This window comes from Microcebus murinus, chromosome 17, assembly GCF_040939455.1.
Source record: "Microcebus murinus isolate Inina chromosome 17, M.murinus_Inina_mat1.0, whole genome shotgun sequence".
In the NCBI taxonomy this organism is placed as follows: Eukaryota; Metazoa; Chordata; class Mammalia; order Primates; family Cheirogaleidae; genus Microcebus; species Microcebus murinus.
The window spans coordinates 2,159,563-2,178,729 of record NC_134120.1 but is presented as its reverse complement, the minus strand read 5'-3'; the positions used below and the strand labels follow the sequence as shown (position 1 = coordinate 2,178,729).

At 57.0% G+C, this 19,167-nt stretch overlaps 1 protein-coding gene across 2 annotated transcripts in view; it reads right to left on the bottom strand.

The window, feature by feature from the left end:
• Positions 1-4,033: 4,033 nt before the first annotated feature.
• Positions 4,034-19,167, bottom strand: part of MBP (myelin basic protein) — a 108,844-nt gene continuing 93,710 nt past the window's right edge. For both annotated transcript variants that reach the window (XM_075993789.1, XM_075993788.1), the window contains 5 exons: positions 13,336-13,443; positions 12,780-12,815; positions 11,937-11,963; positions 8,107-8,229; positions 4,034-4,400 (listed from right to left, as the gene is read on the bottom strand). In XM_075993789.1, the coding sequence (XP_075849904.1) occupies positions 4,356-4,400; positions 8,107-8,229; positions 11,937-11,963; positions 12,780-12,815; positions 13,336-13,443 (339 nt within the window). In that variant the 3' untranslated portion in view covers positions 4,034-4,355. The remainder of the gene's footprint in view (positions 4,401-8,106; positions 8,230-11,936; positions 11,964-12,779; positions 12,816-13,335; positions 13,444-19,167) is intronic.

Here is a 19,167-nt window from a genome sequence, read left to right as displayed (position 1 = left end):
TTTTTGAAATATCGGTGAGTAGGGAAAGGGTATTTTTTTTTTTCAAAAACTGTCAAATTATAGAAAATCTGTTCCCACCGCAGCGGATTCTCTCAACTATTTAAAATGCTTTTCCAGGTGAGTTTTCCCGGATGCTTGACTCTGTTGGAACACGGAGAGCGCTCCTAGTGAAACCCAAGCGCAGGCACGCGTGTGCAAGTGTGACCTGCATGGGAAAGCTGGCAGGAAGGTGACTTGGGACTCCCACTCACAGTCTCTGACACTGACAGCTGGCCTGGCTTTAGGTCAGTCTGATCCTCCGGGCCTGTCTCCTTGTCTAGAAAGTTAGTTGATAAAACTTACTCCTTTCCAGCTCTGCCTTCTACTTCCCGTCTCAGTTAATGGGCGGTGAGAGTCGGGAGACAGCTCTGCGTGGGGTGTGGAATCTCTGCAGGTCTGCGGAGCGGCACGATGCCCGCCGGTCTTGCCCGGGCCGTCTGTGGAGCACAGCCTCGGAGGACAGGGTCGCCTCTTCCCGCGGCGGAGGGGTGCTGATGCCTCGCTCCGGGGCAGCGGTCAGGCGGGCGCACTATCTGCCCAGGGCAGGTTCCGGCACCCTAAGCTACAGCACGTCCCTCTGTGTGTGCAGTATCCCCTGCGCACTTAGCGTCACCCTTCGGGAGCCAGGCTGAGGTGTCCACGCAGGTGCGGACACTCTGGCCGCTCCTAGCACTGTGGGAATAAACCCCTTTGTCTCTGACCCAGGAACCCCCGCGTCTCCCGCAGGGAACCGCAGGCCTTCTTGTGAGGAGAGTGCGGCAGACTCCTAAGAAAGATGCTTCACGTTGTTGGCAGGACGTCGTCAGTTCACTCTGGAGATAGCCTGACTCAGCTTATGAATGGAGTGTTTTTGTTTGTTTGTTTTACCAACATTACTGATTATTCCACACCATCCACAGTGCTGTTCCTGTCTTGGAGGAGCCGTTACCATTACCTGGGGACTTTAAAGTATCATGTGTCTTTGGTCCCTAAGGAAGGCTGGTGACTGCGGCGTGTGCACCCACCAGTTCTGTGTCATATACTCCCTTCTACCAATTCACAGGTGTTCCCCGGTTTTATTATTCTGGGCCAGTCAAGAGAGATGGTTTTATGCTACTATTTTAACAATCAGAACAGAGGAATCATCGGTTATTCTGGTAACCAAGCTCTGTCAGAAAGAAATTCTTATATTTAACACAAGGCAGGTCACTTAGATGTCATCTCAGCCAATCTTTTGGTAGTCCTGGGTGAAGACGGACAGCCACGGGCCAGCTGTTGAGAGGGACTCCTCACCATACGATGTTTCTAAGTTCTCTTTCAGTCGCCTTTCTCAAACTTAATAATCCAAGGTCTTTATCCTTTTCCTGTAACCTTTATTTTGGAAGCAGTTTCAAACTTACAGAAAGCTGCAAGAAGAGCACAAATAACTGTCCACATCCTTATCACCCCAGACCCCACTCAGGTCCCTCCCCGTGTCTGAGTGTCAGCGTCTTGGTGCAGACGCGCCGCCAAGGCTGTGCGCACAAGGATGCGCCTCGCAGCCCGGACGGCGGCGGTGGCTGTGCAGATGGGTGCCGGACGGCGCCAGTGCAGTCGTGGTGGTTTGCTGTTCTCTGCCCAGCTCAGCGACCCTCCAGACCCCTCGAGGCCCCACCAGGCCCTTTCCGGCTGAGCCAGCACGGCGAGCAGGGCAGAGCGCTCACCATGCACTGCTCTAGCCGGGAGATCAGTTCGCGGTCAGCTTCGGGGGAATCACGCAGGCCTCCCTAGGTAAGTGCTCGGCAAGGCATGGCTCCTGTTCTGCTTTCTTTACTTAAACATGTGTGCCTGAGTATCCTGGTAGCACGGGAGTGCTGGCTTACTGTAGAATAGGACCTTGGTTTACCATTTGATACCTTTTTTACATATGTGGGATTAAAATAGATGTGCCAACTAAAAGAATACAATTTTGAAAATGTAATTGCATTTGTGTGATTTTCCAAATTCCTCAGCCAGAAGGGTCTGGGCAGGCAAGTGGCAAGAGGCGCCCTGGGCAAGCTGGGCAGCTAACCCTAACCCCACCCCTAACCCTGACCCTGACCCTAACCTTAACCCTGACCCTGACCCTAACTGAACCCTGACCCTGACCCTTCCTCCAGCCTCTGGCTTGTCCTGCGACTGCAAGGAATGCATCCAGCGTTCCTGGGTCCCTGCGCAGGAGCCTGGGCTTTGCCACCCTGAGAAATGGGCTGCAGTCATCCTGCGCTTGCTGCACGCACGCCTCCCTCCCCAGAGCCCGCAAGGCAGACGCTTCCCACGGCCGCCACGAGACACGCAGGGGAACTGGTGGTTCTGCTACAAGCAAAACCAAACCAAAATGGCTTTTACTTTATCTTTTTGAAAAAGAGTTCTTGTAACCAAAGGCAGCCATGAGCAAAAATACCAGGTCGTGTTGCCGGTGACGCTGTCGGAGGAGACGTGGCTCGCCGCTCCAGGATTCCTGGCTCACACCAGCAGAACTGCCACGTGGCAGCCTCCAGGAGCGCATCATCGGTAGGTGGAGAAATCTCCTCCTGCGCATTAGAGGATCCACGCCCAAACAGCCACCTCGTCCCGCTTCCCTTCACTGATGCGTTCTCCTTGGGGACAAGGGCCCCTCAACAGGCACGCCAGGCGGCCCGGGGACTCCTGGCCCAGACGCGCGCTCGGCTCTTGAGACGTGGGCATCGCTGCACGTGAGCCTTTTTCCACGAGCGACAAAGCAAGACACCCACGCCAATGTCATTAAACGTTTATTACTTTATTTCGATACTCAAGAACAGGGCATGCTGGCGACACACCGTTGGGTGCCTCCAGGCGGGACACCCCGTGGCCAGCGACCCGCTCAAAGATGCAGAGCGCTTACGGTGGACAGTGTGGACGTTTCGTTTCTGGAATTGTGTTTTTTTTTTCTTACCCTCTCATCATTGAGGCTATATATATTAATAGGCATTATATTAAACCCACACCGAGCATTCAGGGTTAGCACGGGGTTGAAGGGGCGCGTCTTGGCGTCACGGCGACGACCCTCGTCTGGTTCTAAGGGAGGATGATGCCGGTGTGGGGCTCTTGGTTGGGGAGGGCCACGAAAGACACGCTCAAATCAAAAGGGAGTCAGTACGTTAGGGGCGGAGCGGGAGGGGACGTCAGCCGAGGTTAGCTGGGCACGGGTCGGCGAGCTCCCCTGTCCCGGGGGTCCCGGGGGCCCCGCGGGCCGCCTGTCTGAGTCAGTGACTCAGGAGCGGCCACTCCCCAGTCTACTCGCTAGGGCGGGGGAGTGCTAGGAGGCGAGGAGGTGAGAGGTTATCTTCTCGCGAGGGTTAGTGTTTGCCAATGTGCACTGCCATGCAAGCTCGCCCTGGCCACACGCGGCGTCTAAAAGTGACCAGGGCAACACCACGAGGACAGCAGAGAACTCCTACAGTTCTGCTCCGAGACGCACTAGTCTGCCTGGACTCCCCGGCTGTGGGTGCTGGTTTGGAAACGAGGTCGTTTGCGGAGGCCGCTCTGGTGCCACCGTGCGGGGCCACAGTGACAACGCGCAGCCACGTGTAGGACATCTCCGCCACCCAGTTTCCAAGCAGGCCCCGTTTCCTGTGTGAGGCCAGTGCCCAGCCCGCACTTGCCACCTGTCCTCTCTCTGCCACGCACGAATTCAGCTAAGTGGGGTGGTGGGCAGCCTCGGCCTGGAGGCGCGCCCCCCTCTCTGCGCTGCCCACCTTGGACTCTAACAGCCGCCCGGGCCCGCGTTTCACATACCAAAAGCTCCCACGGGTAGTAAGCCACTCCTTGACTGTCTAATCCTGTTAGGAGAAATAAATACACTTTAGGAGGTGAGAGAAGGGTGGGAAAAGAAACCAAAGAAGCTTGGATCACAACAGTCCTCCCGCCCATCGTGTTCTCTGTCCCTACAGCGGTGTGCGTCCATGGCAGTGCCCAGCGGAAGCTCGGGGTGCCGTGGTCACGGCGAAAAGGAAGTCCAAGGATGGAGGGGTGAACCTGGGGGGACGTCCGTGCACGCGGACCTGCAGGGAGCCGTGTGCTTCTGGGGGCTCCTGTCGGGGAGGGAGCACTCCCAGGAAATGGAATCTTCAAAGGCGAAGTGACAGTTTTGACCATTTTCTGTTTTCTTTTTCTCCATGTAACTTTTGGCCAGAAATTGCTAGCAGGGTGCCGTGTGCTGGACCCTACTGCATGCACAGCTCAACAGGCATTAGGGGGGAGGTCGTCTGCTCTAACTAGCTAATCCATGTGAGGGTAGTAACGTTTTAAGGCAGTTATGTCGGGAAGCAGAGGGCAGGATCCAGAACGAGGCGGGCTCAGCGTCTGGCCATGGGCGATCCAGAGCGACTGTCTCTTCCTCCCTGTGGAAAGGAAGACACAGGAGTTAGACGGGAGCGTGAGCTCCGCTCCCCCAGCCCGGTTTCCCCTGCCCATGTCCCCATCACACACCGGTTCCTTCCACTCCTCGAGCCCCCGGCCAGCGCTGACCGAGTCGTCAGTGACGCGGGATAAATTCACGCGACCACGGTCCTCGGGACACGGGCAGCGGTGCCCGGGGTGACAGGACATTTGTGCTCAGTGTCTGTATTGTTTTGCTTTGAATGGTCACTTTCTTCCTCTGGCTAGAGATGCCAGGGTCATCGAGGGACACTGTCTGTAAACAACGACAGGGACAACTTTGTCTTGGGAGAGAACCCAGCGCCGACAGCCGAGCGCTGCGAGCACCGGGCACAAGCCAGGCAACCACCACGGCTGTGCCTGGGGACGCCCGTATTTGCCAAGACGGATCGATGCCACAGAGTGGTTGGTCTGCAAGCTTTGACTTAAAGGGGCCTTAACACCATAAATTTACATGTTTTCTGGACAAAAACAACTTGACGCTTTTTATAAAAAGAGTTGACGCTGGCGCAGATGGAGCCAGGTGTGCGGTGACCCGCCGTGCAGAGGCAGCCAGTCCGGGCGTTGGCCCCGAGAAGAGCCACCGGCTTGTCACTTGGGAGGTCGTTACCACTGACAAAGGGGACCACTTGTTTGGGTTTTTGCATTCAAACTTCAGCCTGTCTCTCCTTGGGTTTCCTTCTTTTACCTTAGGTTGTGGATGGAAAATTGATCTCTCCAAGATTCCTTTTGACCGGAGCCCCCAGCAAGCACGGCATTTAAGGAACATGCTCTTATACCACCCGGCATGCCGGCACCCAGCCCGGTCTGATTCTGCACTCGCCACGTTGCCCAGTGACATGACGCAATGTGACACAATGACCACAGCCCCGACGCCAGGACACTTACAAATGACAGTTACCACATCAAGGGAATAATTGTGATTTCTCAGGGTTTTACTTTTTCCAACTACTGTACTCCCATAATCCCAGGGGAGAGGGTGTTTTAAAAATGTATCTATTGTACCTGCTTCTTGTCAACCCATTCCGCCGTAGGGTCACCGTAGCCCAGTTCTGAACTCTTCATGTAGTGAGACATTTAATGACAAGCATATGAATTGGAATGCCTTGTAATTTGATAAATTGAAGCTTTTTCTTGAACTGCATAGAAATGTAAAAATTTTAAGAGCTGCTCACAGAAAGTTTCAGGGGAAATGTCGAACCTACTTGAGAAAACGAGTGGGTTTCGTGCGCTGGCTGTGCGTGCACACAGTGAGCGTGTGGGTGGAAGTGGCGCTTTCTGCGCGTCCGTGTGCGGTGACAAGCTCTGGCTGGTGAGCGTCCTCTGTGGCCGGCCATATCTCTTGCACACGTTGCCGGGGCAGGAGGCAGTTTCCTAGGTGGGGCCGCGCTGGCCTCCCCACTATCCCCGCCCGCTGCTGTGTCCTGCGGTCGTCAGGCTGATGCTGTCCTCACCAGTCGTGCCGACAGGACCAGTCCGTGCTTCTCGGATGAGTGTGGTTACAGGGACCAGCTGGGAGGCCGTCACCACTGCCACTGTCTGGGGTCACCCTGGGACGTCCTGGTGAGTGAGTGTGGGGTGGAGCCAGCCGTGGCCCAGGGGCAGGTGCCCCACCGGCCCGGCGCTGGTGGGGCCGTTGCTATTCCGGTGCAGCTCCGGGCACAGACAGAGTCTTCCAGGGTCTGCGTCACCACCCCCTCGGGGCCACGTTCCAGAATGGAGGCAGAATCCATCACGCTGGTCCTGCTGGTTGGCTGTCTGGCGTAGAACTGCCGTTCCCACCCGGAGTCCACACTGAGCAGCCAGCCCGCTGCCACAGAGCAAGGTCATGCCTGTCAGACTTCTCCCGAGTGAGGCCGACTTTCCTCCAAGGCAGGCCGCACCTCCCACAGGCTGAGTGTCACCCACAGGGCCTCCTGGAGCTGGGCTTGTGGGCGGCCGTCGTGCGTGCACGCACTCCCCGAGGATGTGGGGGGACTGGGTCTGTCCCCACTGCCACTAGCCAGAGTGGCCCCACACCTGTGTCTTGATAGTTAGGTGACTGAATCCGTGAGTGTTTGTGTCCCAGACCAGATCGTTCCCCATAAATCGTAACACCGTGGTGTCTTGGTGAACCAGTTAGCAAACCCACCTAACTAGTCAGAGATCTCGTAGTAGTGACGGCCTGGACTGAGGACTCGGCTGAACCTGAAGGCGCTGGCTGGGCTGTGGCCGGGTCAGGGGCCCTGGTCCCAGAGCCGCGGGCGTGACCAGCTCGCAGGGCGCGGGGCCGGCCCTGGGCGACAGATCTCGCCAGGGCGCCGTGACCCAGATGCCTGCAGCAGGAGCCTTTCTGGTGAAGCTCGGCCGCCTCTCGCGGTGCCGGAGCCGCCGAGCGAGCGCCATCCCTCTGTGCCACCAACCACTGGGAGCACCCACACACGCCGGGAGCACCCATACACGAAGTCCCTAAACGTGGCCCGCTGGCCTGAGGACGCTGCCGCATGGGTGCAGGTTCTGGGAAGACGTCCTGTGCGCCCCGACATCGGCCTCACACTGTCCACCACCAAGAGCGTCTCTGGGAGCCCGGCAGTGATCGCCCCCACTTCAGACAGCCGCTGCCGTTCTGTCTCCTCCTCTTTATCCTGTAAACTTCCTTCCGCTTTCTCTTCTTCCTGTTTTCTACTGATCCTCCCACGCGTCGGTGTCCAGGTTTTAACGCAGCTGGACTTTATCAGGTGAAACGCTTGAGTGTTTGGGCCCAGGAACTCTTTCTGCTTCACAAAGTCTGACACATAACGTGTGCCTAACAGATACCTGCTAAATCTCTGGAGACAGACAAGCAGTTTCTGAAGCTCCCAAGACCAATTTATCTGATTCCTACTCCCAGCCTCATGCCCTCCATCTCAGAATCAACTATGTGAAACCTGAGCTATTTCCACCTTGTTATGTATCCTCCAACTATTTTTACTTGATACATACCGTACTTCCCTGAAAATAAGACCTACCCATGAAATAAGCCCTAGCAGGATTTCTAAGCATGTGCGCAATAGGAGCCCTGCCCCGAAAATAAGCCCTAGTGCTGGGCGTGGCTACGCAGCGCGTCTGCACAACCCATGCATGTCGTCTTGGAGCAGGAAAGAAGACGGGCAGCCCTTCTCACCTGCCCCATCGTGACAGCGACTATCCCAGAGGTGACTGGAAGGGTGTGGGCAGCCCCACCAACAAGGTCGGCTCCCCCTGTCAGGTCCTGGCCATCCTGTGCGTGCTGCAAGCTGAGGCTTTGAGGGGAAAATGACACACCCCCTGAAAATAAGCCCTAAGGTGTCTTCTTGAGGAAAACTAAATATAAGACCCTGTCTGATTTTCGTAGAAACATGGTACCTCTTGGTCTGAATGAAGCTCAGAAAATAGCATGGAAGGGCAGACCTGTGCCGGCCCACCCAGGGCCCTCTGCTCTCGCTCGGGGACAGAGAGTGCGTCCAGTGTGTGCCCTGCGCCGGGAGTTGGGGCGGGGCGACCCTCGGGCCCACCTCGGCTCAGGATTCTGGAGCAAACTTTTCTTTTAACCGAGGCTGTTTCCGCCCCGAGTCTGTCCCGGGGGCACGGTTTAGCCAGGACACCCCCGGTGTGTGTGCAGCCCGCACACAGCCCCTGGCCCCAGCGCCCAATTGCAAAGAGGTACGTTACCAGTTTAAAGATCTTGGACAGCGTGCCCTGGGCGTCGTGGATCCCCTTGAATCCCTTGTGAGTTGATTTATAGTCAGACGCTCTGCTGCCGTAGCCAAAGCCTGGCCTCTGCCCTTCGGCCCCCTGCAAGGAAAGACCACAGGGACCTCAGCCCCTGCACAGCTGGGCCACTCGCGCTGCCACTGGCAGGGACCCAGGAAAGGGCCTGCCACACCATGGTCTGTCTTTGGGAGGAGCAGGAGGGGGGAGGGAGAGGCCGCTTGTCCCCAGGTCTGTGGGGGGTCGGCCCCAGGAGAGGAGGGCTCTGCCTGGGGTGAGGCTCTGCTGAGCGGCATTCGGCCCAGACGCACCTGTTTGAGGATTTGACTCATTTGTGGAACAGCCACTTACCTTCTCCACGCTGCGGGGTGCAAGAGAAGATTAGCAGACACCCTGCGCTCTGGGGACAGAGGCCGTGTCCACGCGAGTGGAGGGAGCGGCCTCCCCGCGGGCACCCGGGGGCCTGGCCAGAGGGCAGCAGTGCCCTGGCGCCCTCCGACTGTTCTGCCACTAGAGATCTAGCTGCAGGACCAACGCCTGGGGACTCTGACTTTCTGGGCCTCCTTCCTCTTCTACAGTGTGAAGACAAAGTTCCTGATCCTCTGGGGTGACCATGGCTGGACCTGGGGCCGTAGCTGGACCTGGGACGAGGTCCTCATGAGCGGCCCGGGCTGCTGAGCGGGACGGAGGTTGGGGGCTGGGCCCTGCACCCTGCGCGAGGGGCCCTGTGACCTGGGGCAGGTCGGACGGAGCCTCTCTGAGCTGCAGTTGCCTCTTCTGTAAAATGCGGGTAAAAACGGCCCCTTCCTCACGGGGTCCTGTGAGCGCACAGGGGGAACCAAGGTGTTGCAGGCGCGGGGGGCCGGCCTGGGTGTGGGGACTAGCGCTGGTCACGGAGGCGGCTGCCCGCCCGGCCTCCACTTCCCCGAAGCCCCTTCCGCCCTCCTCGTGTGAGCAGCCAGGGCGAGCGACTACTGAAATACGAGGACTTTTGTGCTCTGGGCCCAGGTTGCTGTGCTTGCATGTGGCACTTCCGCCGTACACACGGACAGGGAGCGTCAGGGGCTGCTCTGAGTGGGAGGACGGGGGATGGGCGCTGGGGAGAAGGTCCCTCCCAGGCAGGTGCGGTTACGTCTGGCAGACAAGAAATGGCAGGTCCTGGCCACGTCCTCTCCTGAGACTAGCAAATGGGCCAGACCGCCCCCCTGGCCGGCGCCCCGCACCTCTGGGCCGGCCAACGCCCCTTTGTGCTTCACACAGGCATTTCAGGGAAGGCAGGGCCTTGGGGACACTCTGACCCATGGTCTCTTTATCTTAGAGGCAGGACCATGGGATCCCGAGGCTGCTCTGCCAGGTGCCTCCCGCCTCACAGGCTGCCGGGAAGGGACCCAGCCACCGGGAACCCGGGCGCTACTTTCACGTGACAGTCTGATCCCAGGGTCACCATGCAGGGTGAGGGTCGGGGCATCCGTGCCAAAGATGCAGAAGCACTGCACGCTCAGGACAGCCAGTGCCGCCCCTGCCCCCCTCCCCACCCTCCCCTCCGGGGTTTCCGTGGCCATCAGGGCACAGGGGAGGGGACAGGTGCGCAGCAGCTTGGCGGCAGACAGACGTCCAAAATGCCGGAAAACCGCACTCCCCATGCGAGTGCCAGATCTCCCTGTCTCGCTCTGCTGGCCAGCTCCAAAACTGAAGAGCTTCTGAGAACTAAATTCAGGGATGGGCTTTCGGGTTAATGATCTGTGTGATTTCCCTGCTTTCCGATTCTTAGTGGCCTTTGTCTCTGGACAGCCTGGAATTTACCTGGAAGCATGCAACACAGTTAGGAAGGGAAGGAGGCGGCCCTGCGGCTCAGGGCACGGGCGGGCGACCGGCCAAACACAGAAAGGCTTTCGCGTGGGAAGAAAGAGGATGCAACTCGCGTTAGCAGGGCGGACGCGGGAGTGCGGGGAAGCAGGGCGGCCTCGTTAGCTGGGTGAGCGCCGCACAGGTGGCTGTCACTCCCCCCAGCAGTGAGTGAGGCCTCTGCACAGCACCCAGGAGCCACGCCTAGAAAACCGAGAGGCAGACCACGGGAGCTAAAGCAAGATGTCTGGGTCAGAACTGGATTTCGTTCTTCAGCGTCATCTTTGTCTCCTGCTGGAAAGTCAACAGTGTTAATAGTCGTCTGTGAGCCGCTGGGCCCTGGGAATTTTCTGCCTTGCCATCTTTCTGCAAATTCATTCTGTCAGCAAAAGCCAGTCTGGTAAGTATCACTGCAAGTGTTCAGCAGACACCCTAGAGCAGGCGTCCTCAAACTGCAGCCCTCGGGCCACATGCAGCCGTCGGGCCTCATGCAGCCCGCCGAGGACATTTATCCGGCCCGCCGGGTGTTTTTGCCGCCGCTGCCTGTCCTGCTTAGCAGCCGACTCGTCCCGGGCCCACAGTGTGCATGTGTGGAATGTGACCTGCACTCTCCAACAGCCCTCCCACGGTCTGAGGGACAGTGACCTGACCCCGTTTAAGGAGTTTTGAGGACCCATGCCTCAAAACTCGTACAACTCCATGCACAGACAGGCCTCGGGGGACCTTTCCTTTTCCTCTCTCACTCGCTTCCACCTTCCCTCCAGCCCTCTTTCTGTTTTTATTTCCTGTCCTATCTTCCTGTTCTTTCTCTTAGATATTTTAGTCCTCTCTCTGAAAATTCATTCATTTATGTGATGCTTACTAATTGATCAGCAGGTACAGGTGGGCTCTGTCCTGGCGTACGAGGATATCGCAGCTCCTGAGATAGACACTGTGTATCTCTAATGAGCTGGTGGTCGTTCCTCCATTTCATTGTGAAAATTATGATTTTATTTATTTATTTTTTGAGACAGAGTCTCACTCTGTCACCCGGGCTAGAGTGCCGTGGTGTCAGCCTAGCTCACAACAACCTCAAACTCCTGGGCTCAAGCAATCCTTCCACCTTAACCTTCCAAGTAGCTGGAACTACAGGTATGCGCCAACATGCCTGGCTAATTTTTCTATTTTTAGTAGAGATGGGGTCTCATTCATGCTCAGGCTGGTCTTGAACTCCTGGCCTCAAGTGATCCTCCCGTCTCAGCCTCCCAGAGTGCTAGGATTGCAGGTGTGAGCCACCTCTCCTGGCCTTGAAAATTATAATTTTTATACAGTAAGAACCCTATCTGATATTTTCTGGGAACTAAAGTCTATAAATTTGGTTAAAATATAATGGTGGGGCATTTTAATTTGGTGTGACACCAAATTCACTAGAAAATGAATAGATTAGCTTCGTGCTCTGTATTAAAAAGCCTGAAATTCCTAAGGAGGAAGTTTTAGTTATTACTAAAATATAAACAAGGACAAAATATTTTGGATTAATGGGGTGATTGTAAATTGAATTAGTGAATTTAGTGTCTTTTTCTTTTCATAGCAGCATCGCTTTTCTGCAGTAACAGTCGACATTTGGGCTTATCTAGGTGGGGCCGTGGTGGCAGCTCCCCACTCAGACATTGGGCTTTGCTTTTCCTGTCAGTTGTGTTGGAAGGAAATGAGAAATTATCTCAAGAATGGTGTCACCTCCTCCCTGGGAGGGAGACCAGTCAGTCGCCAGGAACCCCTTGGGAAAAGAGGGTTTGCTGTGCTGAGCAAGAGGCGTTAATGAGCTGAAGGGGTGGGCCCGCTTCCCTGCCAGGAGAAGGCTGGGCAGGCGGTCTCAGCGGGAGGGATGGGTGTTAAGCGCAGCATAAGTCAGTGCTGGGAGGACCGGAGAGGAGGAGGAAGGTGAACGGACACGCGTTTGCACCTACCCAGCTGAATCTGCTGAGTCCTCTCCCCTGTGTGAGGAAGAGAAAGAGACAGGACACGGCGTCAGTGAGAAGAAGGTTCTTTCCAGACATAGGAAACAATCAAACCCTCCAGCACTGAGCTGAACGCGCTCACACCAGCCGGGTCGCCTGCCTGGAGCTTTGCACTGAGGACTGCAACCTCTGCAGGGGGTGCAGGAGGGTACAGGGGGGTGTAGGGGAGTGCAGGGGGTGTAGGAGGGTGCAGGGGGTGCAGGAGGGTGCAGGGGGGTGTAGGGGAGTGCAGGGGCTGTAGGAGGGTGCAGGGGGTGCAGGAGGGTGCAGGGGGTGTAGGGGAGTGCAGGGGGTGCAGGAGGGTGCAGGGGGTGTAGGGGAGTGCAGGGGGTGTAGGAGGGTGCAGGGGGGTGTAGGGGAGTGCAAGGGGTGTAGGAGGGTGCAGGGGGGTGTAGGGGAATGTAGGAGGGTGCAGGAGGTTCAGGGCTGTGGGAAGGAGTAGGCAGGTGCAGGGGGTGTAGGAGAGTGCAGGGGGTTTAGGGGGTGCAGGGGGTGTAGGGGGTTATAAGGAGTATAGGGGGTGTAGGATGTTGTAGGGGAGTGCAGGGGGGTGTAGGAAGGTATAGAAAGTTGTACGGGGTTTAGGTGTAGGCGGGCGCAGGGGGTGTAGGAGGATGTAGGGGGTGCCATGGCCCTGCCGGACCCATTCTACTTGGGAGCCACATGGCAAAACATTCTGGGATGAGTCCAGGCAGTTCTGAGTCCAGCTCTCTTCCTGGTGCGTTCTGGGATCTGGGGAAAGTCTAAGCAGAGGGACGGCTGGGCAGAGCACTGGAGTATTCGAGTTCTCACCTTTCCTTGGGATGGAGGAGGCGTGCGAGGCGTCACCTGGGAAGACACAGACGGGGCTGGGTCGGGAGCCGCCCCTGGGAGCAGCCCGGCCCGCCCCTCCCGGGGCCCCTCCGCCAGGTGAGGGAAACGCCCTCCCTCTGCCCGCCCCGCCTGCAGGTCCCCCAGAGCACTGGGGGCTGAGAGGGAGGAAAACACCCGCAGGCTGCGCAGCCGGCGCGGCTCCTGTGACCGCCCTGCGGCTGGTGGGTCCCCGTCACAGCCCGCACCAAGGCAGGCTTGGCAGCTCCGCGCCCAGGGCCCTGCGCGCTGTCTGTGCGGCCCCTCCCTGGCCTGGCCTCCTCACACCTGGGTGGCCTCGCAAAGCCTGTTTCCAGACTGAGCCTCCCAGGAAGTCTGGCCTCAACAGTGACCTTGGAGGCGCCAGGGTGGAGCTCGGGGCCAGCCTCGCCTGCGGGACCCCGTGTCACCCGAGGACAAGTGCATGTCCCCTGTGGACTGTGGCAGCGGCTGGCAGCCCTCCTGCCCCCCGTAGTCGCGTCCCCACAGCGCCACTTACGATGTTCTTGAAGAAGTGGATTACGGGGTTTTCTTCTTGGGCCCGGCCGTGCTGGGACTTCTGGGGCAGGGAGCCGTAGTGGGTGGTCCTCGCCGCGTGGTGTGAGTCCTGCAAGACAGAGGCACGGTGACCCCGGGACAGGCCACAGCCCCGAGTCTCATCCTCCTCTGGGAGCTGTGTGGGTCTGGACGTCCCGGTGCGAGCCACTGCCGCGCACAGGACACAGCGGGGCGGGCGCGGCCTTGGCGGGTCGTCGGTCGGGCTGTGTGGTTGCGACTCGCTGGGCAGATGTTCCTATCGCTGCCACTGCCGCAGTGGCTGCTTCTCTGAAGGCGCACAGGGACAGCGGGGGCCGGCGGCAACGTAAGGGCCCTTTCCTGCAAGGTGCGGCCGGCCGGCTGGCGGGCAGCCAGGGAGGGAAGGACTCTCCCTGCAGCCTGGGGGTTTGCTCAGAGGACAGCGCCTGGTGACGGCGCCCGCCAGCCCACGGTGGCAGAGGACGCGTCCGTCCCCTCGCTCGGAAGGGGTCGAGTAACATTTCTCAAAGTCAGCGTCCTGCCCCAGGGGTCCCGGGTCTGCCTGCTCCGGACCCACCACGCCCGTCTCGGTGAGGAGCGAGGAGGGCAGGGCGGGCGTGGTGTCTGGGCCCGCACGCTCGGCTGAACCAGGACGTTCCAGGGCGGTCGATACTGCACAGAAGACACGGAACTGCAGGCACTGCCGGAGCGCGGTGGAGGGAAGAGAGCCCCAGGGGGAGGCTGCTGTCCCGCCACCGCCCCGCCCTCCCCCGCTCTCCGCTGCCGCCAACGCCCTGAGGCACCTGAGGTCTGAGCTGCCACGGGGCAGACCACGGAGCTCTCGGAAAAGCAAGGCAATGGGGAGCAGCTTGCAAAATTGACTCAGTTTCTCCCTCGCTCTCTCACTGCTACACCGGCACCCACTTGGACTGGAACACGGAGCCTGGGGGGGCCTGAGCCATGCGGGCAGGAGCGAGCTTTGGGGCCCAGAGGCGCTCCGACCCGGGCGGGGTGGCACTGCCCCGTCTGCAGAGGATTCGGCGAACGCGAGTCACTTAGATGTGTTGAAAGCACACAAGCGTTTCCCTCCCGCCTCTCAGCTCCGTGCACGTTGTTTGGGGGCCCCTTCTCCCCCAAGGGACAGTTTTGCCACCAAAAAGCCTATCAAAGCTCATCTCTGGGCTCAGTCAGTGGGTGGCGACGGCACTTGGGAGTGACAGGGACAGTGTCTGCAAACCTCACACGTTCCCGGCCACACGCTTGCTGGCGTTTGCGACGGCAGTGGAGGTGGGTCGTCGCACGTTGGACCGCATGCTGTGAAACCTCGCCCTGTGCTCGGCTAACACACCTGCACCTTCTCCAAAGCATGTCTTGTATTCGCCCCTGGGAACTGACAGATAAACAAGCTCCCCTTCTCCCCTGGGACGTCGGTGCCCTTCAGCGTGTGCCCAAAGCCCCCAGTCCTCTCACGAGCGACCCACGCGACTCCCTGCCCCCTCGGCTTCCCTCCCACCGTGGAGAGCAAGCTCAGAACACGCGGAGGCGATGACGGCTGCCCCCCCCCCCGCCAGTGTCCTGGGGCCGCCACCGGCTTCAGCCTGTTAGGAGCCGGGCTCCCAGCGCCGCCCGCTCCACAGGCCGGCACCCACGCCCAGGGCGGCGGCCAGGCCAAGCTCCTGCGCAGCTGGCCTTGTGCAGGGCGTCCTGTCTGCTAGCCCCTCCTCCTTCCTTCTGCCCTCTGCCGGGTGCCGCGTCCGGCCCGGGGCAAAGGCGCCTGCCGGGGTCTCGCTGCAGCTCCCGGGCGACTCGGCACCGCGGTCTCTGCTCTCCGTACCTGGCCTTCACGAGCACCGTCCCTGTGGAGCGTGGCGGCACCGTGCACCATGTCCGTCTCCCCACAGCTGTGAGCACCGCGGAGGCAGGGGACACGGCTCCTCATCCCCGACGCCTCAGCCTCGGCTCGTTCACCCCTGACCGCCTGCCGGTGGCCAGCGTGGCCCAGGTCCGTGAGCATGTTGGGCTGAAGCGGACGCAAGTCCCGCCCGAGAGCTTTTGACTGTGTCAGCGGTGGGAGAATGATCCGGTTCCGTGGCCCGCATTTCTTGATGATTGGGACCTCATGTTTCACCCCGAATTGTGTTCTGCCCCTCGTTGTTAGCCGTCCTCTCACTTGCGACGAGACTGTGCACCTGCTTGAGGCAGAGTGGCCTGCACTCAGTCCACGCTCCCCACGGACGGCGCCCCATGCCCTCACGCGCCACACGCCGCGCGGGTGCTGTCTGCTGACCGACGTCCCCACCGTCCCACGCGTGGGGGAGCGACACGATTGCGCTCAGTCTTCTTAGAGGCGGACGCTGTGGCCTTTGAACCTGAGCCTGTCGCAGCAGCCAGGGAAGGGACAGGAGCTTGCGGTGGTTGCTCGAACCCCCAACGCTTCTGGTTCCGACTTCCTGTCTCCGGGAAGCTCTGGTGAAGCCGGGCACTCCTCGGATTCTGCTCCTGCGTGTGCCCTCGTCTCCCGCCCACGCGGCCTCTGCGTGCCCCGCCAGGGCCGTCCCGGCCCCGCTAACCAGCCTCGCCCGGTCTCCTCCAGCAGACAGTGAGCGCCACAGTGAGGACTGAAAATACTAGATAAGCCTGGAGGGTGTTGGTATCGCTCACTTTCAGACAAATCTCTTTAAGTGTGTGGTCTGTCTGCTGGGTGAAGTTATTTATCAGACCCCATCCTAGGGGCCTGATACCCTTGGAACATATCAAAATTCAGTCCAAGCTACTTTCCCCTTTGGTGGTCTTCGCACAGATTTTCCTATGCGCCGTGTGTTGGGTTTTGAGTTACAGAAACACCGTTTGCCTTTAAATTACTCATACTGCAATTAAACTAGAAAAATGCCTTAAGCTTTACTGGATGCTTTTTAAAGAATTGAATGCTTCGTCACAGCACGCACAGCTCGTACCATGAAGACTGGCTCATGTTTCGAGAGATGTAACGGAGCATTATGCAGATAACGACGTTTCCCAGGTGAATTATGCACACCTGCTTTGATTGAGAAAAGAAAAACAACCTATTTTTGTAAGTGATTTTTATAATAAATATATTGGCCGCTAAACTTTTGAGGAAAAGATAGTTTAAATCTTTTAAGGCACATGTGACGGTGGTAAGTTCCATTTGAGCTCTCAGAGCTGTGAAATCAGGGGTCGGGACCGTTCGTGGAAGAGGCGGTTGGTTTATTCACAGCCCTCAGCACAGAACTGAGTGTGCAACAGGCATCGGTTATTTAGTCAAATTAACTTGTAGGCTGCTTAGATAATTTTTAATATAGAACCTAACACATTGTACAGATCTTAAGTAAACAGGATAATTATCATGGAATCATACAATTTTTTTGGTTATAGTGACCGAACTAGGACTTTGACTTGGGCTTTTTGGCTACAAATTGTTAGTTGCACAGATAATTGGAGATAGTCACATAGTCATAACTGTCTTGTTATATAATGGTTGTGATGACCTATTGCTGAAAGGACATTTAGTCAATCATATGTCTACATATGAGCAATAAACAGTTAAAAACAACCAAATTTAAAAACACTACCATATATAATAGAATCAGAGAAAGAAAATACTAGGAATAAATCTGCAAAATGAATGTACAGAATCTTTATGCTAAAAACTGGAAAATGCTGCTGGAAGAAATCAAAGAGGACTTTTATAAATGAAGAGACATACCATGTTCATGGATTGGAAGACAACATAGTAAAGATGTTGATTCTCTCCCCAAATTGGTCTACAGGTTTAATGAAATTCCAATCCAAATTCCAGCAGGATTTTGTTTAGATAGAGACAAACTCTTTCTAAAACTGTATAGTAATACAAGGGAATTAAAATAGCCAAATAGTTGTGAAAGAGAAGAATAAAGTTAGAGAAATTGCATCACTTGATTTATCGTATGACTGTAGCGAGGCAGTGTGGTATTGGAGGAGGGATGGACACATAGGTCAATGAAACAGAATAGAATCCATGCACGAACCCACCTAAATCTAACTGATTTTTGACAAAGGTGCAAAGACAGTTCAATGGAGAAAGGACAGTTTTCTCAACTAATGGTGTTAGAACAACTAGACATCCATATGCCAAATAATGTACCTCAACCCAAGTCCACACCTTATACACAATTTAACTCAGATCACAGATCTCTGGCTACAATGTAAAATTATAAATAGTTTTATTAAAAAATAGGAGAAAATCTTCACGACCTGTGAGTAGGCAACAGGTTCTTAGACCTGGCACCAAAGGATGACCCATTAAAAAAAAATGGATAAATTGGACCTCATCAAAGTTTAAAACTTTTGTTCTGCAAGAGACTCTTTTAAGAGGATGAAAAGACAAGCTACAGACTGGGAGAAAATATTTGCAAATTACTTATCCGGCAAAGGCCTTGAAACCAGAACATGTAAAGGACTCTCAAAACTCAATGGGGAGACAACAAACAACCTGGTTAAAAAATGGACGAAACATGAACACTTCCCCAAAGAGGATGTCGAGGAGAAGAATGAGCAACGGAAAGATAGTCACCATCACTGGCCATTAGCAAGAGGCAAATCAGAACCACGCGGCGAGACCACTAGAACGACTGAAATACAGAACCCTGACAGCACCAGGTGTGGGCCGGCGTGCGGGGCAGCTGGAGCACCCACGCGCCGCTGCGGGAATGCAGCAGGCCACCCTGGAAAACAACCCAGCGGCTTCTTCCAAAGTCAATCCCATCCTCGCCATATGGCCCAGGAGTTTCATTCCCTACTTTGAATGATAAGGGAGACCCTCCATATTTTTGAAAATGGTGTCTGTGATGAACACATTGGTCACCAGTCTTTTGAGGGGAAAGCGATGTAAGCTTTAGCGGAAACTCGTGCTCACGCAGCAGCCTGCACGGGAAGGTTGCTCACGGCCGCTCAGCTCGTGGGCACTGACAACGGCAGGCGGCCCGGGTGTCCCCGGGCGGAAGACGGGATCGGCTGCGGCGTGTCCACACAGGGAAGCGCCACGCCGCGGGGACAAGGAGCAGACTTTCGATGCACGCGAGGCACAGAGGCATCTCGGGGCGCTCTCCCGAGCAGAGACGCCGTCCTACGAAGACCTCACGCTGCACGAGCTCACTCACAGGGCGTTCTTGAAGAGACTCGACCGCAGAGAGGAAGCCCAGAGCAGGGGCTGCAGAACTGGGGGGGGTGCGGTGTGGCCGCGCGGGGAGGCAGGGGTGGGTTTTCAGGGTGCCGTGCTCTTACTGCGGCAGGAGCCACACGATTCTCCACACCTGTTACCATCCACGGACCTGCACACCTGTTTTCGTCTGTTTTCCTCTGTCACTTTATGAAATAAAATGAAATAGAACAAAGCCATTCATTGAGCACGGCCTACCAGTAAGCAGCCGACAACCGAGGGCATGGTTGCGAGTGTCGCAGGCAGCGCTCCCCGCCTCTCTCTGAACGCGCTCCTGCACGCGCCTCCTGGCTCCTGTGTGCGCGGTTACCTTTGCTTACGTCCTCTCCTGGCAACGTCTCTGTGTTTTCTTAAAAATCAGGCACTTTTGGCTGTGACTCCTCATCTGGCTTTGGATTGTCCTTTTTAGCTTTAGAAGCTTCTTGCCTCTCCAGTTAGGTGTCAGTATTTTGGAGGAAGAAAGAAAGACTTCCGCATGACCCCCGAGGCGCTGGGCGGCTGGCTCAGGCAGAGCAGCCCGGCACATGCAGAGTGGGCAGAGGGACAGAGCGGCCGCCCTCCTTCCCGCGGCCTTGCGGGAGGGGCTCGCGTGGGGGCCGG